Here is a 20,815-nt window from a genome sequence, read left to right as displayed (position 1 = left end):
CTCAAAATACCTTAAGAGGACGCAACACTCCCTCTCGACCGGTCTTATTTTGTCTTTATCGCGTCGAATCACTCGTTTGAAGCCAGCGTTGGACTTGTATTTCCAGGTGAAAAATCGGGTTAACCTTTGTCAGCATTAGCCTGTGTCTCAAATATGAAAATTTGACATCTGGGAAATTACCAACAAGATCAAATTTTGAGGTAACATTTTCAAATGCGAGATAAAGTTACATTTTAATGAGGATCTACTTTATTTACAATTAAAATTTCAAGAGTATAGCATAAGTTTGGGGCTATTACTTCGTCGCGAAAAAAGATCGTCGGAGCTTGACTGATGCGTCCTCTTCAATCTCATCATCGTTATGAACTGCCATACTACATCTCACGAATTCAGAATTTATTATCCAAATTCATTTAACGTTCTTTACTTATCTCCCTTCGAACCCCCAACTCTCTCCCCCTTCCCCGCATGTACCTGACGGGAGCGGCTGAAAGCGGTTGTTTGCACTCCTGCATGCCAGTTTACGCGGAAGCATCGACACGTTGGTTTGTCTTGATGAATCACATTTGCTTTGATTTACCCATTTATATGTGTACGTAATCTCTAATGCTTGCTTTGCCATAATTAATGCATATCAACAATGTTGTTTACCCGAAATTGATCGTTCAGTAAAATATATCCATCAGCTGTGGGAATAAAAGTATCATTGTAATATCCGAGCTCAGGTAATATTTAACTGCTAATCTTTTACGTGCTCAGTTTCAGATGTTGCGGAGCTAGATAATTTTTTTTCCTAAAATTCCTTTGTCGAACACCTACGCTTCGGATATTATTTTATCTTGTTTACGGCTGTCATAGCATCATGTGGCACATTTTGCGATCATCACTACTTTGAGGCATTGGCCTTGACTGAAGACGTTTTTGATAGAACCCTCATCTATCCCCAATATTTCTCACGGGTATTCTTAGTGGCCTAGTGGGGGGGGGGGGGGGAGAGAATTTGGCTAGCCATAATAGGTTCAATGTTTGACTCCTGGCGGGAGTGTTGGGACACGTCGTCCTCGCATGGTAAAGGCGGCCCAAGGACAGCTGCCTCTCCCCCGCTCGCCACGTATCTTTCCAATTCATCACCCTGTGGCGCAGCCTGGCAAGGAGTGACATTTAATTCTGAATCCTGTAATTTTAACCTTGTCGAAGGCATTTCTTTGTTAGTGGGATAAACAGCGGATGTTATGCTGGGGAGTGGGGGTGTGAGGAGAAGCACAACACAACAGCAAAACAAACAACACAAACACAACACACGAGCAAAACCGCTGGAGCACCCTCGGACCAATGAGTCTCCGCGGAGAAGAGGCAGAAAAAAATATATTCACAAATTATGTATCAAATTCATGGTCATTTGACGCGGAGGTGTCTGAAACGGTGTTTTTTTTCGACCGGAGCAGAGCGTGAAAGACTTATTGGTACGCTCTGCCCTCGCGGTTCGAGGCCGTTCGACCAATGGCCCTCCTCATACACGCCAAGTGATCACTGTGACTGTCATTGTGATTTGTAGTCCAAGCAAAAAATCGAGACAGTCGAGTATGAAGTATTTCATGCTTGGGTAGCTTACTTAATTACCGCCATGAAATACACTGTAAACGAAAGACAATTTATTTTAACGCATTCTGAATAACATCAACTTTTCATCATTACTAAGACCCCAGCCCATTTACCTACCTTACTACTCTTTAGTGAATGTATGCGGTTATGTGATGCCGCAGTCGTCTCTGGGGATTAGTTGAGGGTTGAAAGGACTTCAAAGTCTTTTGGATAGCCTGTAGTTTTGGACAGCTTCAGGGAAATAGCATTCGAGATTTCTTTCCAAGGAGCACCCATGTTACCTTAGGTCGAAGCTGAAAATTAATTTGGTTGACCTTTGGACTCCTGGTTGACCTACAACAGTTCATAGTCATACAACTCTTCCGTCAGCGGACGCAAAAGTGCTCGGGGGAAAGTAGTTTCTATGCTGGCTCTAAGATGCGCGTAAATATGTATCTAATGAAAGTTGGGTCTGCATTCATGAGGGAATTGAATAAATGAAACAGACTTGAAATGAAAAAGATCAATTTATTTCACATTAACGTGTAGAGTATCACAAACAATCCCAGATTGGGAACACAGCTACTGATTCTTTTTAGAATATTTAGTTTTTTTTCGGTGTGTCCGTTAAAAAAAAAGTTGTTGGCATTTCCAAGAAGCAATTCAATCTCTCGCAAGCGACAACACAACAGCAGCAGCACCTACGAGCAAAGCAGTAGCCTCTGATATGTGTCTCAGCCAGGGCGCCTCACCCTCCGCGGAAAAGAGCTAACAAAAATATATTCACAACTTATGTATCAAATTCATGGTCATTTCACGCGTACGTGTCCGGCCTCCACAAATGTGGCCACTACGTTATGTACATGGGGTAGAATGGCATATTAGCGTTAGTTAGTTGTCATTCAATGAATTGTCGATAGACTTGAAATGATAATTATTGCGTGGACGCTACAGCTAATCCAAGAGAATAATAACATTACACCCTGTAGAATCATATGTTTGTTCCAGTGTTGGCTGCTCGCTTACGTCAAATTCACTTTCTGGTCTAGTAATGATTGAATTTTTATTATTCGGCACCCAAATCCACCACGATTCCTGATTGTTTTTTTTTCGGACGAAGGTTTACAAAGAGACGAAGAACACATCTCTAATGTAAAGATAGATAAAGCGTGTGAATATTAAATTTCCTGATGAAATGAAGACGATAAACAGAATAATTGGCTTCAAAACCTTAAGCCAGATGAATAAAATACTTCTGAAAAGATTGGTATAGTATTTTTTTCCAAGTAGACGAAAAGGTCAAAACGTAATATTATGGATACAAAAGCTCCTCTCTCTATAGTACTGTCTGTACTTTCCCGTCATCTCCATGGGTATCTACATGGAACTGTATATAAATATGATATTTCTAATTTATCGTTTAACTTACAAGGCGTTACACCAAAAAGTTCAAAGAGGTTGTATTACGCCGGAGACTTACCAGAAACCGTTGTTTGAATCGATATCTAATTGTAGTGAAAAAATTAGTAAATGAGTAAAAATTCTTCATTCACTGCATGGAATCTCTTCCCTCGCACCACATTGAAATGTATTTTTACAAAATTAGGGAGGAATCCGATAATACGAAGATGTGTTGTTGGAAATGCATTGGTCCATCACAGAGTTCCGAATGGAAGCCACTCCACGAAATGGAAGGGGCTCCGGCTAGTCTTAGACACTTCGTGTTGGTCGTTGATGGGGAGCTCGGTGTTAAGAGCTCCTGGCTTCTGAATAAGGGTCTCCCATCTGAGTAATGCCAACCGGAATTCCCTTTCTGAAATTTCCTCCTAGTGCGAGGTGGCCCAGGGAAAAGAACTACCCTGAATGTGTGAAATGCACACGCATGCGGCTTGGTCCAAGTCGAGTCTCACCCTTACCCATCCAAACCAACCTACAGGCTGAAGCACTGTTTGTGTGTGAGTGTTTGTGTTGGTCGTTCCCTACGATTCGCGGGGAAGAGAGCGGCGGAGCGGCGGAGAGACTATCATCGCACCACTCACAATCACTTGCATTGGTCGTTGCAATTGCAATGCAGGCGTCGTTCCCTTAATTCCGGGGCAATGAGTGCCATCACTCTGATGCCTTAAAATCCTATAAATATACAAATATTTGTATAGTGGATTAACAAAATACTCTACACGTATGGAACTTATCATATCACATTATTCCCTAGCTACTCAAGGCGTTTGCTCAAGGTCCCCCCATGTGAATATGCACAACCGCGCATTCGCTCCCTCACGCGTATCCTAGTTGGCTTTCCGTGTGTTCCGCCGCGTCCTCAGCCAAGTTGATGTATGTGATGAATGCCATGTCGGACTGCGTCGACGAGGACGGCGGGACGGCGTCCTTGCCACCCTGCTGGCCCGCCGCAGCCGCGCCGCGCCGACGCCGCGCCCGCCAGCACCGCAGGCCGCAGACGGCGGCGCAGGCGGCAGCGGCGGCGCCGAGCGCCACGCCCAGCACCACGACGCCCGCGTACGAGCGCCGGATGCCGAGGGTGAGCAGGAAGGCCTCGCCTTTGGTGGTGACTCGCAGCGAGCACATAGGGATGCGGTACGCACCACGTAGCATACTCAGGGAGAAGTCGTAGGTGGCGCGGGGCCGCAGCCCGTGCACTGTGTACGAGTGCAGCCGTAGGCCTACGGAGAAGGTGACGGAGCGGGCCGCCTCGCCGCCGCGCACCTCGGCGTAGTGCAGCGCGTAGCTGCTGGACACGGCATTGGACAGGTTCCAGGCGAGTGTCACGAACGTAGAAGCGACGGCGAGCGGGAAGAGCCGCACGTTTACGTCCCGCACGAGCAGTCTGACGGCGCGGGCGTCGGCACCCGCCGCGCTCCGCGCCACGCACGTCCACGCGCCCCCGTCCTCGCGGTGCAGGAAGCGCACTCCGAGCGCGTGGTCGCGCACACAGGCGCGGCCCGAACATTCGCCGCTCAGCAGGCGCGCGCCGCCCGGCGAGAACCAGTGCACCTTAGGTGCGGGCGCGCCGAGGGCCCGGCATGGGAAGGAGGCATTGCCGCCGAGCGTGGCGCGATGCTCGGCGGGGAAGAGCGGCAGGATATGGGGGGCGCAAGAGCGCGGGAGCGGCGGCAGGAGGGCTAGCGGGACGAGGGAGCCGTTGGCGGCACCGCATGCCGCGTCGGCCGGGAAGACGGAGGTGTTGAGCCGCTCCTGCAGCCAGCGCAGGCTGCAGTGACAGCGAAAGCGATTGCCGGCGACTAGCAGCTGCCGCAGCCGGGGCAGGTGCTGCGTCAGGCCCTCCTCGAGCGCGAGCAGGCCGTTGCCGGAGAGGTCGAGGATGGCGAGACGAGGCGCGTTGACCACCGCCTCGGGGTGGACGTAGGCCAGCTGCGCATTCTCCCGCACGCGTATCTCCTCCACGTCGAGCAGATTAGCGAGCGCGGAGCGGTGCACTAGCCGCAAGTCTCGCTGACGGGAAATGCTGAGGCGCCGCACCCGGAGGCCCGCCACGGAGCCGGCCGCCAGCGCCGCGAACAGGTTTTCGTCGAGCAGCAGTGTGTCTATGCTACCGCACCGCTTGAGGGCCACGTTGGGCACGCGCCGCAGCGCATTGGAGGAAAGGTCCAGCGCCCCCGTGATGTTTATGCCCTCGAAGGCGCTCTCTTCCACGCGCATTATGTGGTTCCTCGCCAGGGCCAGTGTGTGCAGATTCCTTCCGAAGACAAAAGCGGGTATCCTCGATAGGATGTTGCTGGAGAGGTAAATGGTTTGCAGAGCCGGGGTGTCACTGAAGTAATGTTCCTTGAGTATGGACAGCCGGTTGTGGCTGAGGTCGAGCACAACGAGGCTCGGCAGGAGCAGGGAAGACGGCGAGATGGTGTGCAGGCCATTGCGCGACAGGTTGAGCGTGGAGAGGGCGGTGAAGTCGCGCAGGGCGAACGGCGGGAGCGCGTGGAGACTGTTGCGCGCTAGGTCGAGCGCGGCGAGGCGCGGCAGGCGCTTTCCGGAGCCCGCGAGCTCGTTGACGCCGTTGCCGGTCATGTCGAGCACGAGCAGGCCGGAGGCGCGGTGGAGCGTGGCGAAGTCGAAGCGCCGCGCCGTCGCGTTGCGGAGGACCAGCACCTCGGCGCTGGCGCCCAGGCAGGCGGGTGGCGTTGCGGCGCACCACACACTCTTGGCGGCGCGGCCTAGCGCGGCGCTGTACCGCGGGCCGCACTCGCAGCGTTCGGGGCAGCAGGGCGGCTGGGTGCGGCCCACGGCCAGCAGGAGCAGCAACAGCAACCATGCCACCATCGTCAGCGGCGCGGCTCTCGGGCGTGGCCGGCCATGGTGGCACGGGCCGCGAGACTGCGGTGAGCCGTGGGCGCGGCGGGAGCAGGCGGGAGCCGCGCACGCGCCGCGCAACAAGTGTGGGTGCAGCGGGATATCGACGCCCTCCTCCTGTGCCTGCGCGCGCTCACGCCTGCACCCGAGCCGCGCTCTTCAGTTGTGCCGCCTGGGACGACTACCTTTATATACGCCGCCAATTCAAACCTCCATCGCTTACAGAGACGGAAATGTACTTCATGCTAATGATAGTAATGTATTTACCTCCTAAACAAATAATTCTAAGTTCGACCATTTTCTCGTCTTTTGGCCATCTCCATGGTTAGATGTACGGCCTAAGGACCAAAATAGTTGAGTAAAATCTGCTGGAGTCAATATTTTCTGTTTTATTAGCTTCAACCAGGCCTTCCACAGTTATCCTTAGCTTCTGGATTTTATTCTAGTAATTTTAATTTAATTGTATTGTATTACTACCCAATCATAGTGCAAAAATTAAAATTTAACCCGATAGCAGTATGAATGACAAAAATGCAATCAGAGATAAGGGAAAAAGACAGTATTCTCCATTATTTCTTTCTTCGTTTCTTAAATTAATTATTAGGTTTTATTGGGAGTGTGGGCACGAGAAGTTCTGCTGCGTGGTATTTAGCCAAGCATGGCCCTTTTTACGTGGAAAAATATTTGTTCCTCCGTGTTTTACACAATACCTGAATTTGGATAGTTTTGTAGTGGGGTAAATTAGTCCTATATTTCCGTTGAATCGTAGCCATCGATATTAATACGAATCCTTTCATTATTTCTTTTAATTGGCGGTAGATCCTAATGGTTTTCCGCAAACGTTCTGTAAAAAATATTGTATTATGTACCCTTTCCTTTTCATTAAATCATTAAATGTATACAGTATATCACGATTTTCAGTAGAAAAGTAGACGAATTTTCTTCTTATTTATAATAAGACAACGATTTTTCCAATTCAATATTGTGCCTGCAGGATGGCTTTTGAAACTGTAGAGAATCAAAAACCACAGACGCGGCTGGAGAACCCGGAATTTGTCAGTCATCGTGAACAACGCCGCGGAAACCTATGCAGGAATATCTTACTTAATCGTTATGACATCGGAGGCCTTCAAATTAAAGCCACACTAGCTGTTTGTCAGATCCAAACCTTCAGTAATGCTCTTGCACAAGCTTTGTCAAAAGCATATTGTTATTAATATAGATGGAAAATATTAGCGGCGTTGATAGTTCATAATGGAAGATGTGGGTCATTTTATTATGGTCTGAGGCAGTTATCACGTCCAGAGGCTTGTATCAGATGCCTACGCCAGTATGGAGCCGGAGCATAGAGAGCCGGAGTGGGAGAAAAACGTTATGCTTAAATATTTTAAAATATCCATTTATGACTTGCCACTACATTGTATTTCTGGAATAGCAAGGTAGCTGTGTCAAGGTTATAAAATGAAATTGTGCCAATTCTGAGATGAAATTTTTAATAAAATTTAGTTAACAATTGTTAAAACATTAAAATTTAAGAAATAAAAAAGAAAGACACATTTTGTGCCTTAGTAAAAGTCTTATCTTTAAAATAGAATTTAAATCATGGCTGTATCACAATTTGGTGATAAAATATAAGGAATTATGTAATTGGAGGCACGTTTTTTGGCAAAAACGCGAAAAAATGAAAATATCTGCCCAACGCTCAAAATTAGATTTTCGAAAAACAGTCTCGGCCTATTGTGTGAATGAATACCCATAACGACTTTTCATCGTAATCTCAAAGCCTAAGGGAGAAATTTCTGTTGAATTCAGTTGTTACCCAACTATTTTTATGATTAAGTAATTTCATATTTTACGGTAGGGTTTACATTTTTTGATAAAATGGTTTATATTACGGGATTTCAGGGAGTTTCCTGAAATATTATTTCCAATTCCAAACCAACATGGTGGATACTGTGGAAATCCTTTGATGCTGATAAATCCGTTTGGGTGTTGTATTGGGTCAACCGTTGCCTTGCGGACATTGTTTTCAACTATTCCACGTGATTATCTCGGAGGTGTTCACGTATCAAATGCTGGGAAGGTAGTGATATTCTGTGGGTGAGCGATGTTTATCCGGAGGCTGGGGAAATTGCTGTTGTTGCTAAGTTTTCTTCCCTTAGGCTAATTGTTCATCTGAAAGATGAACATAAGAAGTTTGTGAAAAAATTAACTTTTGCCTAGATTGCCCACAAAAAGCTAGAATCAACTATGACATTACTTAAGAAATAAATGAAATGTTATCGGCATATTTTAGTAATATTTCTCTCTAAAAATGTGGATTACAACTTTAAGAGGTAGTTACTCCTATCTCTTGACTCTTCTTACCAGAACTGTATATTTCTGAACTTGGCACTTTTCCGACGTAAGTGCCTTGGATATTATCGATATTTTTTTTCCAAAAAATTTGTGACGTTTCCGGCAACTTTTTCTTCGTAAAATGTAGCATTTAAAATTTTCGGAATTCTAATTAAAATGTTCGAAAAATACTTCAATTTGTATTTCATGATTGATTGGGCCGCTTTGGTGGAGTAAAATGCTTTCATCCAAGTTGCGTGACCGAGGAAGGCATCGCAAGAATATCTTGCTAGAGAACAAAAACCGTTGAGTGTGTCAGAGTAAATGGCAGGTATCGAACGAATGTTTTCGGAGTTGGCTTTTGTAACTTCCGCAATGCTGCTGGATGAAATTGCGGAATCACTTGTTGCATTCTCTGTTTCTCAGGCAATCATGGGTCAACAGTCATGCAATTTTTCGATTCCTGCGTCACTTTTGACCGTCTCGTAGTTTTCCGATATTTTTTATAGAAAGTAATTACCATGAATATAGAGGCTAGGAAAAAGTTGCACGCATTTGTCAGAATTGCATTAGATAAATACTGTTATTCAATTTTATTTCGAAAGTGAAGAGAACGGTGATTTTTTTTAAACAACACTGTAAATTTTCGCGCACTTCACACAACACAGCAGGAATAGTTGTGAGTAACTCCCAAAGGATAACGCTGTCCTCTTCTAAATTAGACCGTTGTCAACATTTACCTTTTTCACAAAAATGTGAGGTAAAAATGTCAATTTTGTGATACTGGAAAATTTTAGCCAGGGCCTACCTGACGCATTCTAAACATTTCGAGTTGATAGTGTAGGCATTTCGCAACGAAAAAGACCTCAAGTGGGAGGGATGCATGCCCTTCACGATTTCTCGCTCCTTTTGCGACACTTCTTAGCTCTTTCAAAAAACATACCAATTGGCCTCAGAATATTTCAGTGATCTTCCTACAATGCGATTATCTGCCGACTTTTTCTGTTGCATATCTTAGCTTCTTATTCAACATCATCGTCTCCGAATATGTGGACACCATTTCACCTACAATATTAAACAGCAGACTTCGATGTCATGCCTGCATTTTTGGCTATTCCTCGTATTTTCTCGGACAAACAACATAAACTACTTCAGGTATTGTTCAATCATGCTTATGAAAGAATGTTGAATGTTGACGAGTTACGCCAGCTCCCAAGGAAAAATTGCAACAAACCATTGAATTCGAATTAAAATATACACCTTCCGAATCTGCAATCAAGGCACCAAAATAATACAGAAAAGCATGCTCCTTAAAGATAGCGAATGAAAATTCCTTTCGAGGGTGTTATAAAGTGCGTCTTAGGTATGCCATGAATTTCGTTTCAATGCACCTTTAAGTCACTTTAAAACGCCTAATATTGATCAAACTAGGCAAATAGAAATACCTAATCAATACCTTAAACGGAGGGGCCTTTGCAGGAAAGTCAACTTTAGGGATTCAATGCATCAATTTCAATTATGGCGATTCAGAACGCCTCCGAGTATAAGTGTAAGGATTACCGCTTCTGCTTAAGAAATCTTATTGTTGAAAGACGCTTTAAAAAGCTATGAATGTATTTTTATCGAATCCTATTTAATTTATGAAAAATTTATTCTCAATTTAGAAAGTTACCTGAAGTTTTCACATGCAGGTCAAAGCCAAAACTTCAATTCCTCTCGCTGTAGATGCGAGTATGATTAATGCACGAGCTCACTGCACTGTATTTTTAAAAAGTTCACTTTAATGTGTAGGTTTAGTCCTTCTTATGCCAATCTTTTCCTTGGCCTGTTCGATGGAAACTTTATAAAAAATTACTCCCTAAAACCTCTAATTCGGCTTAGATACATAAACGACATTTTTCTCCTCTGGTCTCATGACATCACCTCTCTTAACACCTTTGTATCTTCATTCAACTCTTCTGCCACTGTGTCTTTTACTTCTTCAATCTCCAACTCTAATATCACTTTATTGGATGTGGACATACAATTTCTAGCAATTACAAATTTCAAGACACCGGTCACATCAAAGCGGCTAACAAACAGCAATACCTCCACTACAATAGTTGCCATCCACCACAAATCAACCGTTCCATCCCTTATTCTCTCTCCATCCGGGGGCATAAGATTTGCAATAACTCCGAAGACCTTCAGAAGTTCCTCTCCAAACTACAAACTTCTCTTTTTCACCGTGTGTACACTGAAAAACTTTTGATTAATAAAAGAAGAAAAAATCGTACATTTCTAATAAACCCCGTGCTAATAAAAATTGCTCCCCATTACCCTCACTGCTCACTACCTATTTTCCTTGCGCTCATGCCCTACTGGGTATCCTGAAGGACTTGTACCCCATTCTTTCTAACCACAAGTCCACCTCCCAAATTTTCCCTACTTCTCCAAGGATCACCTTAGATTCAAGGATCTTATATGTTTCTGTTTTTAGTGATAGTGACTCGCTAGTGAAATATTATCATGTGCTACTCTCGCATTATTTCTGACTTTATTGTGTATCAATTTAATAATCACACACACATACATACATATACTCCTTCATTCATTCACACGACGCTATAAGCGCAAATATAAAAATAAATTCATCGGTAAGGAAATAAAGGGATAGGAATACATCATAGAAAAAGGACGGGGATGTGGTAGATGGAAAATTTCAGAAATCACAGGGTAAAAATTCGGCGTGCCTACGAATGAAACCCAGAATTTCCGGGATGTCGGCTGGGTGCGCTACCAGTGGCGATACAAGGACACTTAGATTTACTGCGATTTCGACGGGGCTTTATGCTTAGAAAACGCCCTTCGCTTTGGCCCACAAGAGGGAACAATAGAAGGCACTGGGGCAGCTCACCACTCACGAGCATAAGAAAAGGAGAAGGACACAAGAATGAAAGGAAAGATACACACTCACACGAAAGCTGGAAAGAGACAGGAACATACGCTTCGGGGTACGGTGTGCCCAAACGAAACTAGCCAAAATGGCCGATGCACTCCTTCATTCATTCACACGACGCCATAAGCGCAAGCATACAAATAAATTAATAGGCAAGGAAAGAAAGGGATAGGTGAGAAGAGGAGCAAAAGTGAGGGAAGAAGGAAGGGTGCAGGGGAGAGTATAAAGATGGAGGGAGAAGCGGTTGACGGGGATTGGTGGTGCTTTAGTGGCGCGGTTGATCCCCGGTGCAAAATACGCACGGAAAGCCCGACTGCACGCCTGCTCCAGGTCCTTCATCTCTAGTGGGAGGCAGACGAGATGAGGAAGGCCGGTAAGCAGAAGGCCGTGGTTCGATTCCCGCTCGAGGTGAAATTTTCGGCCTTCATTCCATCTCCTCGACATGCTGTGTCATCGTCATGTGTTTATGTGTCTATCTCTTTGTTTCAATTTCCATCTGTAATTATGTTTGTATATTCGCCTGTGACGACTTGTGTGAATGTGAATTTGACTTATATATACTTATATTTTCTCCTTTATGAGTATATATCCATAAAGATTTCGATTTAACCATGGAAAGACATTTAGGCGTCTTCTGGATCTCTCATACGGTAGGTGGAATGATATCGTGTAGTCAATTATGAAAGGCATAACCAATCCTTTATCATATTAATAAAATTAAAAACCACGCAAAAAATTGACTGTGTCAAGGTAAAAATTTCCCCAAATCAAACAATACTGTGTGAACGAAGTGGGAAAGAGAAAAAAAAACTGATAACTAACCCATGGAAGTCTGCGTTTCATCAAAAAATAAATTCTTAGAATGAAAATGCATTGGATGATGAATTGGTCCAGATGAAAATGTTGCCACTTAATAGCTGTAATATTCACATTCAAAATGTCGAATTAAAATTAACTTCTAACTAAAACAATGCTGACCAATATAGAAATGAACCTAGTCATTTTTATACAGGTATCTTGTTTGACGATGTTTAAAGTAATTGTTTTTACAATTTATCAACTTTGCAAAACAATAAATAATATCTTACTTAACCATTATGGCATGAGTAGACTTTAAAATTTAGCCATGCTAGCTAGTTGTCTGTTCCAAATCGTCAGTGAAGCCTACCTACTAAAGCTACTGCTACCATCGATCACTATTCAATTCAAAATTCCTTGAAGCTACATTAGATCATCCTTCACGCCTTCCGGTGGCGATCTCAGATTCCAACAGAAAATAATGTCCGATAACCTTGGGATTGGGCTCCGTAAAAGCGCGAATAAACCATTCTCACGTGTGCGTTGTTTTGCCGCAGACGGTGAGGATGCGGCTTCAATTTGTTGAGGCGAGCCTCTTGTTAATGAGTGCGCGTTAGCCGATTCAAGTAGACTGCAGCCTCTTGACCCTCCAGCCTCCCACTCCCACCGCCAACGGCGCCACGGTCGTGGTGAGGCGTCAAGCGGTTGGCCTCGCTCTATTCGTCGAAAGGTCCGAATTACTAAGATTAGATACGTAGCATACATTTGAAAAGGATTACCAAGATACCTTGAAAGAGTATATAATTTCATCGTGGAAGAGAGGGAATTGAAATATAAGATAATTTTAATGAACTTGGATACATAATGGTCTATTTCTGCCTAGAAGTTAATAACTTCCGCGTGTCAACATCAAAAACGAAAACTAAGAATTTCATCGGAATCGGTACATTCTGTGATGGCGAACGTCATGAGTAGTCTCTTAGGGTTTCATTAGGTTTATTTTTACATGCAAATATGCATGTATCAATGAAATCATTACGCATAAGGAGTGTGACAGAAATATTCACAATGAGCTGATTATATTTTAGAGATTTTATTTCAGACCATTATGATAAGATGAAATAAATCCAGTGCTCAGTCATTATTCGTTGAAGGAAGAATATTTATATTCAACACATTTACTACTATTTCAAAGAACTCGTTAGAAAAATGATATGGTGCGTTGGTACATGCTAAATTAATGCTGATGCTGAATTAGTAACATGTAGTCATAAGATGATCCAACATTCCTCTAAATATGCGCTCAAGTTTCGATATTTCAACCGAGATCATCTGTGCAAAGGCACATCGGGGGCTGAAGTCAACCTAAGTCAAATGGTTGTTTTTTTGGGTTCGGAAGCTGAAATGTTGCGTTAAGAAAAAAAATCTCAATGGATATAAACCTATGATATTAAATTCAATTTTTCATAGTGGTCTCACGTCAACAATATCCATCATCCAAATTTTCCACTTAAATTTGTAAAAAAGTTTTTTAACTTATTGCTATTATTGAGGCAAATCTTTTAGGGAGGCCCCTTGAAAATAAATCGCTTATTTCTGTGAAAATACATTCAAATTATCATTCTATAGGCATGTTTAATCATTCAATAAACCGGAAGAGGGAACGAGAGATTTTGGAAGCTGGTGAGGAGTCTTAGAGAAGGTCATATCCCGCCATGTCGGAATTTGAATATAAACTGCCAGGAAATATAAGGGGAGCAGATTTTCGATGTGGCCCACCACAGTTGCCGTTGCGGCCACAACGCATTGTTCCTTCGGCAAGAGAGAGCAGTCCCAAGGCATTCGAGTGAATCAGCCGAAAAGGAAACGGACCGTTGGTGGTGCGAGGAGTAGGGGTGGGGGTTAATTAAAAAACAGCACATGCCCACGCAGCGAAGACTCCTCCAAACTCATCTTCAAAGCTACCAAAGTCATCAATTCCACTTTTCTCCAAGAATAAATTAAACCTGGGGGTTAATTTGCACAGGTGAGAGGAGAACTCCTCCAAAACTAGTCTTGAAACTCGTGGTTTTTCAAACAATGAGTTTCAGTTACTTTTTACGCTATTCAACGCAGAAATCTTAACCATGTAAATTTTTTAATAAATTACTATCAAGGGATTGGTTTTAAATAGGCATGTTTTTCGTTCGGTGCTAGAAATATATAAAACAGCGAATAAACATAAATTAACTCGAAGCCTCTCTGCTTTGACGCAATGCACAAAAAATCGCACATATGTTAATAAAATCCGCTAACGACATTTAACTTTGATTTTATTGAAATTGGGAATAGAAAGTTTATGAAATTTATAAACCTTTTCGGAGAAACTTGAAATAGATTACGGCACTGATTCTACGACTTCGAAAGAGGATAATAATACTTTGAACGATAAAATTATTCGCATGGTCTTTTGAGATCAGAAAGTAAGTTGATATAATTTGCACTATTTAAAACACTTAAATCGCCTAAAACTCTTATAATGCTAAATTTCGTATCAGGAATGGGAAACGAGCGAGAGGATGAAGAAGGGGAACATGCTAGTTATAAAAAACCTAGTTGAAACATTATCATAGGCGGTTGTACACTTGCAAGAGCCCCGTGGAAATAGGGAGATATCAGATAGATGAAATTACGGTAAGACAGAGGTTTAAGAATGGTGTGCAGACCTCACGGAGCTTCCGCACGGCAGATGCGGGTTCAGACCACAACCTTGTGCTAATTAGACGCAAGGTTCGAAAGGCCAAGAGAGTCGGAAGGGCTGGAAAATGAAACGCCGAGAGGATGAAGAGAGGAGAGGAGAGACTGGTGGCTTGAGGATTTCCGACACGAGAGATCCCTTCAGGGTACAAAGGATTCGGTGGAGGTGGACAATAAACGGTAAGACTTGGGCGGAAAATGTCGTGAATACAGATTTATGTCCACTACTGAAAAAGAAGAAAGCTGTACAATGCGGAGATTACGACTTTTTGCATAAAATCAAGGTGAAAGTGAAGATGAGGATTATGAAAAGATGAATGGAGGCGAGGGAAATCGAGTATTCGGACGACAATTTATTTGGTTTCAGGAAAGGAAAGTCAACTGGTGATGATACGATAGCGGTTATGAGGGACCTAGAATATTACCAGGGCGTGTGTGTTTGGTTCGTTAATTATGAGAAAGCATTTGGTGAAGAGGATTGAGTAAAGTTGATGGACATACTTAATGATAATATGCTGGCTGGCATAACTGGCATAGATTAGAGGCATAGGCGGCTCATTCGTCATCTGTATCTGGCTGAGATTTCGCAAGTGAGAATAGCCGCCGGTGAATCAAGGTGGACCGCAAGCATCAGCCGAGGCTATCAGGTCTTGCCAGGTCGGCTGGTCGGCGATCGCTGAGGGCCCCGAGCTTAGGGGGCCCGCACAGCACTCGCGTCTATCGTGAAGCGAATATGAAAGGTGTAATAAAAAGACTCATATTACTTGAAACAAAGTATTGCTCATATAAAATGCAATGATTCCTTTGATTTTTGCAATTATAAATTTATAAGTTGTCATTAGTTACTTTATTTACAACATACTCAGAGTAAAATATTTTGTAAAATTGTATAAAGGTGTCAGAAGATAAAAGAGAACCTGATGCATTTATGAAAGGGTTATTACTAAATATGAAAAGTATATTTTAGATTTTAGTGCAGTCGTAAGGAAAAAATCACAAAATAGATAGTAGAACCATAATACACATTTAAATTTTGTAAGCTGTAAAATGCTCATTTTTCCAATTATTTTTCTTACAAAATTGCAATTTTCATTCAATTTTATCTATTTTTTTAGAGCCAAAATAGCGTGACAATCCATTTCTGAGAGTGCAATTTCCTAAATTATTCCGGGGGAGGACCCCATCATTCCCTTGTAAGGAGGGCCCCATCGTGAGCCCTAGACGAGGGCCCCCGAACATTCCCGGCCGCCCCTTGAGGTGATAGATAAGGCCGCCTCTTACCGCTCTTGCTGTGAAACGTGCGTGCCGGAATATGGTGGGGACAAAATCAATTTCTTAGTTCTAAATGTTTCAATTAAGGGTCGTAAGCATGATCTATACAGAAAAGAAACTTTTACTGGTGTTTTTATTCCGGTAGATTCATCTCATCACCACACGCATAAGCTAGCTGCATTGAGGTGTATGATCCACCGGTCAATGAATATTCCTATGACTGTCCACAACTTTGATAAAGAACTCAAAATTATAAAAACAATAGCAGTAAGAAATGGCTTCAATATCCTGTGTTTAGACAAGATGCTTAAACGTTATCGCTCCAAAAGAACCAAAAAGTTACTGACGTATCTGTGTACGGTCCCGACAAAAATTACCCGCTGGGTCAAACTACCTTTCATTATAAACATTTCTTATTAACTCCAGAATGTCTTCCCTAAAATAACTGCAATTTTTCATTTAATAACCCATTGACGCTTGACCAGATTTTATTTAATTCTAAGGACAAATATGATCGAATGGAGAAAAGTGGAGTGTATAAAGTAAACTGTGAGGACTGTGGTATGTTTTATGTTGACCAGACTGTTAGAGAGTTCAAAGACAGAGTGAAGAAACACAGAAGAAGATTTATATACAATGACAGAGAATCTTGTTTTGCTAACCAGTTATGCCTGAATAACCATTTAGCAATTTTGATATAGATATTTTGCATTGTAATGACAAAGGGCTTAAATAAAATTTTACGGAAAAATTCGAAATTACCAATAGGACTTTGATGGACTTTGTATTGGCGTTTTATTTTGTACTGACTCACCTTTGTTAAAGTTAAGCTCCATGACGTCAAAACCCTGACCTTCACTCACGCTCCACTTGTTGTATGTTTTCTGTTACCGGCCTTCATTCATTTGTTCACCCAAACTGTTTCCCCTTCCACTCCCCTCACACTAATTCCACATGCCCCCATCTCCTACCTTGGCCTGGGTATAAATACTGAGAGTGCTGGTTGTGTCATGAAAATGACACAATGTAGGTATTGAAACCATGGTCGGTTGTTGAGTTTTGGAAATAAACAGTGTAGAAATTACCATTTGTTGGAAAGAAGGCTTCCGCGGAGTGGTGTCGATGATTGGCTGCTTTCAGGTTCTTTCCCGCGTCTGTCCATCTCAGGCGACGGCATGTTTCGCAAACGTTGCAGTTTGCTTCTTCAGGTCCGAAGTTTAGAATGCAGTTGGTGATTTCCTTACATAAATTTCCTTCAGCCAAGAGCCGCACAGTGGGCTGAAATCGAAAAAAGCTGGACAAAACACCCAATATGTTTTTTTAGTATCTACGGAATTCGAAAATTTGCTCAGTGGTTTACAATACATTGGTGCATTTTTTACGCAAACCGTTTCTAATAGGTTACATTTTTCAACAAATTACCTAGCCTCAAAGTTAAATAATTTCGCAAAAATACCCTTATTGAATTTTTTTCGAAATTCAGCATGTCAAAACTAATGCCAAAATGTCTGTAGTTATTCAATAACACCAACAATTTACAATATTGTTAAGTGGTTTGTTATTGTTAATTATTGTTAACTTTCACGATTCAGTTGTTGTACTTGTGGCTGATACGATACAAAATGGCGGACCCTGTTTTTCGTAGAAATTTTGTGTTCATGTAGGGTTTTAAAAAAAGATCACCGACTTACCTCGAGATATTTACACCTCATGTGAAAAAGAGCCTGTCGAGTGTGATACCTAAAGGGGAATTGCGACCGCCTGCGACGCCGTAATTAAGATCAATTTTTCGAACGTGCGGCACTGTTCCGAGCTCGCTGCTGGCCATGGGGAATACCGTGCTCGACGGAAGCTGGAAAGGGAATCTTTTAGCATGTGGATTGTATATAAGATGTAATGTAGTAGTGCCACATTTATTTTCCATTTCATATGACCTAACTTCTTCACTGTCTTACGATATTTATCGTTGATACGACGCAAAATGGTGGACCCTGTTTTCTGTCAAAACTTTGTGTTCACGTGCGATTATAAAAAAGGATCACCGAGCTACATCGAGATATTAATATTAAAATTACATCAAACTTTTGAGATCGTACGTCCATATAAATCAACTTCGAACGTTGGCATCAAAGGAAATAAAATCGATGTTTTTACCGCGTGCGCGGTCCACGGCTACTGTATCCTAATATTTCACCTGATATTTTCTTCTCTACCCGACAGTTTTAGTTTGTCAGCTGATTTATCTGGAAAAAAAAATTGTTAAACATTATGGACAGCTGGCCCATCGACCGCGGTCGATGGGAAAATAAACAATAAAAATGAGTTACGACGGAATAAACACGAAAAAGCGGCCCCCAGGAAATAAGCTAACGCTTTTAATCCTGGGGGGGTGGTGGAGAGTCCGCGGGGGGCAACCCCCATACCAGCTGTTAAACATTATCCTTAAAGAAATAGATTGAGATAATTATTTTCGTTTATTCAGACTTAAATTTTTCTACAAAATTAGTACCTCAATTTTTGCAGAAGATTTTATCTACATTTAAAAACAATGACCAACGAGTGTGGATTATCTAAAGCTACGTACTAGTGACTATATCTATATACCATGTAAAAATTAATTAGACATAGTTAATTGATAACAACCACAAGCCTTTATCTGGCCCCACAATGTGATTCGTAATATTTAACATTTTTAGTTTTGCTTTAAGAAACGGTTATTCCGAAAGGTTGTTTTAAAGGTTTATTAACTTCCAGGACATTTTCAAAGAATAAATTCACTAATAGAACCGTGATGCATAATTAAATTTTTATAAGCTGTAAAGTTCTCACTTTTCATAGTAATTTCTCTTTTCTTTCTTTCAACCAACTCCTTCTCCAACATGGTTAGCACGCCTATTCCAACGCTTTCATTTCCTCTTTCTAGATAAGGCCAAGTCCAACACTCCCTCCATTTCCTTTTTTTGCCTCTTTAATGTTCAATAGGCCTGATCAAACGATTACGTCTGCTAAAAAAATACAGAATCTTCCACTTCACAAGCTTCCACAGTTGTTTATGTTGTCTGTAATGTTTGTATTTGTTTTGTATGTTTATACTGTCATAAATATCGTCTTCCGTTTGTTTTCCATCTTTTGATCTAAATGAGATGCATCGTGGGAGAGTCTGGGGTGATTGGGGGCCCTCGGCTAGGCCTCATGAGGCCTCGGCTAGGAACGGCTAGGCTCCTTTCTGAGGGGACGCGGGGTCCCTCACTCGGAAAAGTTAAGGAAAGGTCTCATTTTTCTTAGTAATTTTTATTACAAAACTTTATTTATTCAATTTTATCTTGTTTTTAAGAACCAGAATAGCGTCAAAATCCATTTCCGGGTATGCATATTCCTAAAATTTTCCAACCATAATTTCTGGAAATGGATTTCGACGCTATTCTGGCTCTTAAAAGCTAGATAAAAGTTGAAAATGGCAATGTCGTAAGGAAAGGAAGGAGCGTAAGGAATAATACAATGAAAGGTGAGAATTTCATAGCTAATAAGGTTTAATAATGTATTATGGTACTAAGATCTATTTAGTGAAAATATTCCTTGAAACTGCTCTGAAATCTAAAGAAAAATCACTTAAGTAACCGTTTCAAAAAGCATCAGGTTCTCTTTTCTCTTCTGGCAACATTATTTATTTATTATTCATGTGATATTTTTACGCTATGTATGTTTTAAATAAAGCAACTACGGAAAACGTATTATTTTATAGTTGAAAAAAAAATCATTCAAGTAACATGAGTCTTTTTTAATTACTCCGTTCATTTACTCTTCACGATATATGCGAGCGTTGTGGGGGGCCCCTAAGCTCGGGGTCCTCGGCGATAGCCGACCAGCCGACCAGGCCAGACCCCTGGTGGGAGACCCCATCCAGTTGGATACAAATTTGACCGAGGGAAGTCGGTTTACATGCTTGCCACAAATTTTGTCCTTTACCTAAACCTTAAGCTCTGAGAGTCGGCTGCGTTTCTAAAAATATGAATATTTTCAAAATTAACATTTCAAAATATCTATAGTCCTCGTTAGCTTCATTTTTTGCATATAAAGGACATCGCACCCTTAAAATTTAACGTTCCTTTCATTAATTTCTATAAATATGCAATTGAATTCGATTAGCGGTCTGTGAGACCGCACGTCACTAAATTAGAAAAATCAATAGAGGCAATGTTTGTGGAAATGATTCAAAATGTTGTTAAAACAATTCGCAGTCCTTTATTAAGCATAAGAATAATTAATATTTTGTTAGGAAGCATCTTTAGTTGTACAAAGTGTATATTTAAGCACTTTTTCTAAAATTCATTGCGTTAGAATAAATGACCATTCGAGTAGTTTCTGAAAGCGAACGCAAAACAAATGAAATCCAGTTTTTATTGGAAATATCACTCATTTTGCTCTGTGAATACTAACATTTTTATAGATGTTATCAATAATAATAATGATAAAATAGTGGGGAATTTCTCGTTCCCCTAGCAGGAAGTAAACACATAATGTACTTTGTAAATTGGAATCAATTGAACCCCGAAATTTCGCGCGCCAATGGCTGGAGCGCAAAATTTATTTACGAGTATCTTTCAACAGTCAGTCTCCTCCTAACTCTTTGGGGACAGAACATCTTAGCATCAAGATTTACCGCCAGAAGAAATAAAAGAAATCCTAGGAAAAACCGAAAGTAAAACGTCGAAATGCAAGTGACGTTGAATCTACATTTGTTCGAAGCGTTTTTTTGCCCTCTTATTCAAGCAACCAGAAAACCCTCGATTGCGTAGTTTCTGAAGTAGTGCGAAAATCTGTCGACAAATG

At 42.0% G+C, this 20,815-nt stretch overlaps 1 protein-coding gene across 1 annotated transcript; it reads right to left on the bottom strand.

Annotated features, from left to right (window-relative positions):
* Window positions 1-3,855: 3,855 nt before the first annotated feature.
* On the bottom strand, window positions 3,856-5,622 carry LOC124171214 (leucine-rich repeat neuronal protein 3-like). The gene has a single exon (XM_046550355.1). It carries the CDS (start codon window positions 5,620-5,622, stop codon window positions 3,856-3,858), a length of 1,767 nt encoding a protein of 588 aa, XP_046406311.1.
* Window positions 5,623-20,815: the final 15,193 nt, after the last annotated feature.

This window comes from Ischnura elegans, chromosome X (assembly GCF_921293095.1).
Source record: "Ischnura elegans chromosome X, ioIscEleg1.1, whole genome shotgun sequence".
In the NCBI taxonomy this organism is placed as follows: domain Eukaryota; kingdom Metazoa; phylum Arthropoda; class Insecta; order Odonata; family Coenagrionidae; genus Ischnura; species Ischnura elegans.
Note: the sequence above shows the minus strand (reverse complement) of the source record. Positions and strands in the feature narration are given on the sequence as shown.

Bases quoted from the DNA above. Each gene is read 5' to 3' on its own strand.
- LOC124171214 (XM_046550355.1), bottom strand. From the start codon at position 5,622: ATGACCGGCAACGGCGTCAACGAGCTCGCGGGCTCCGGAAAGCGCCTG.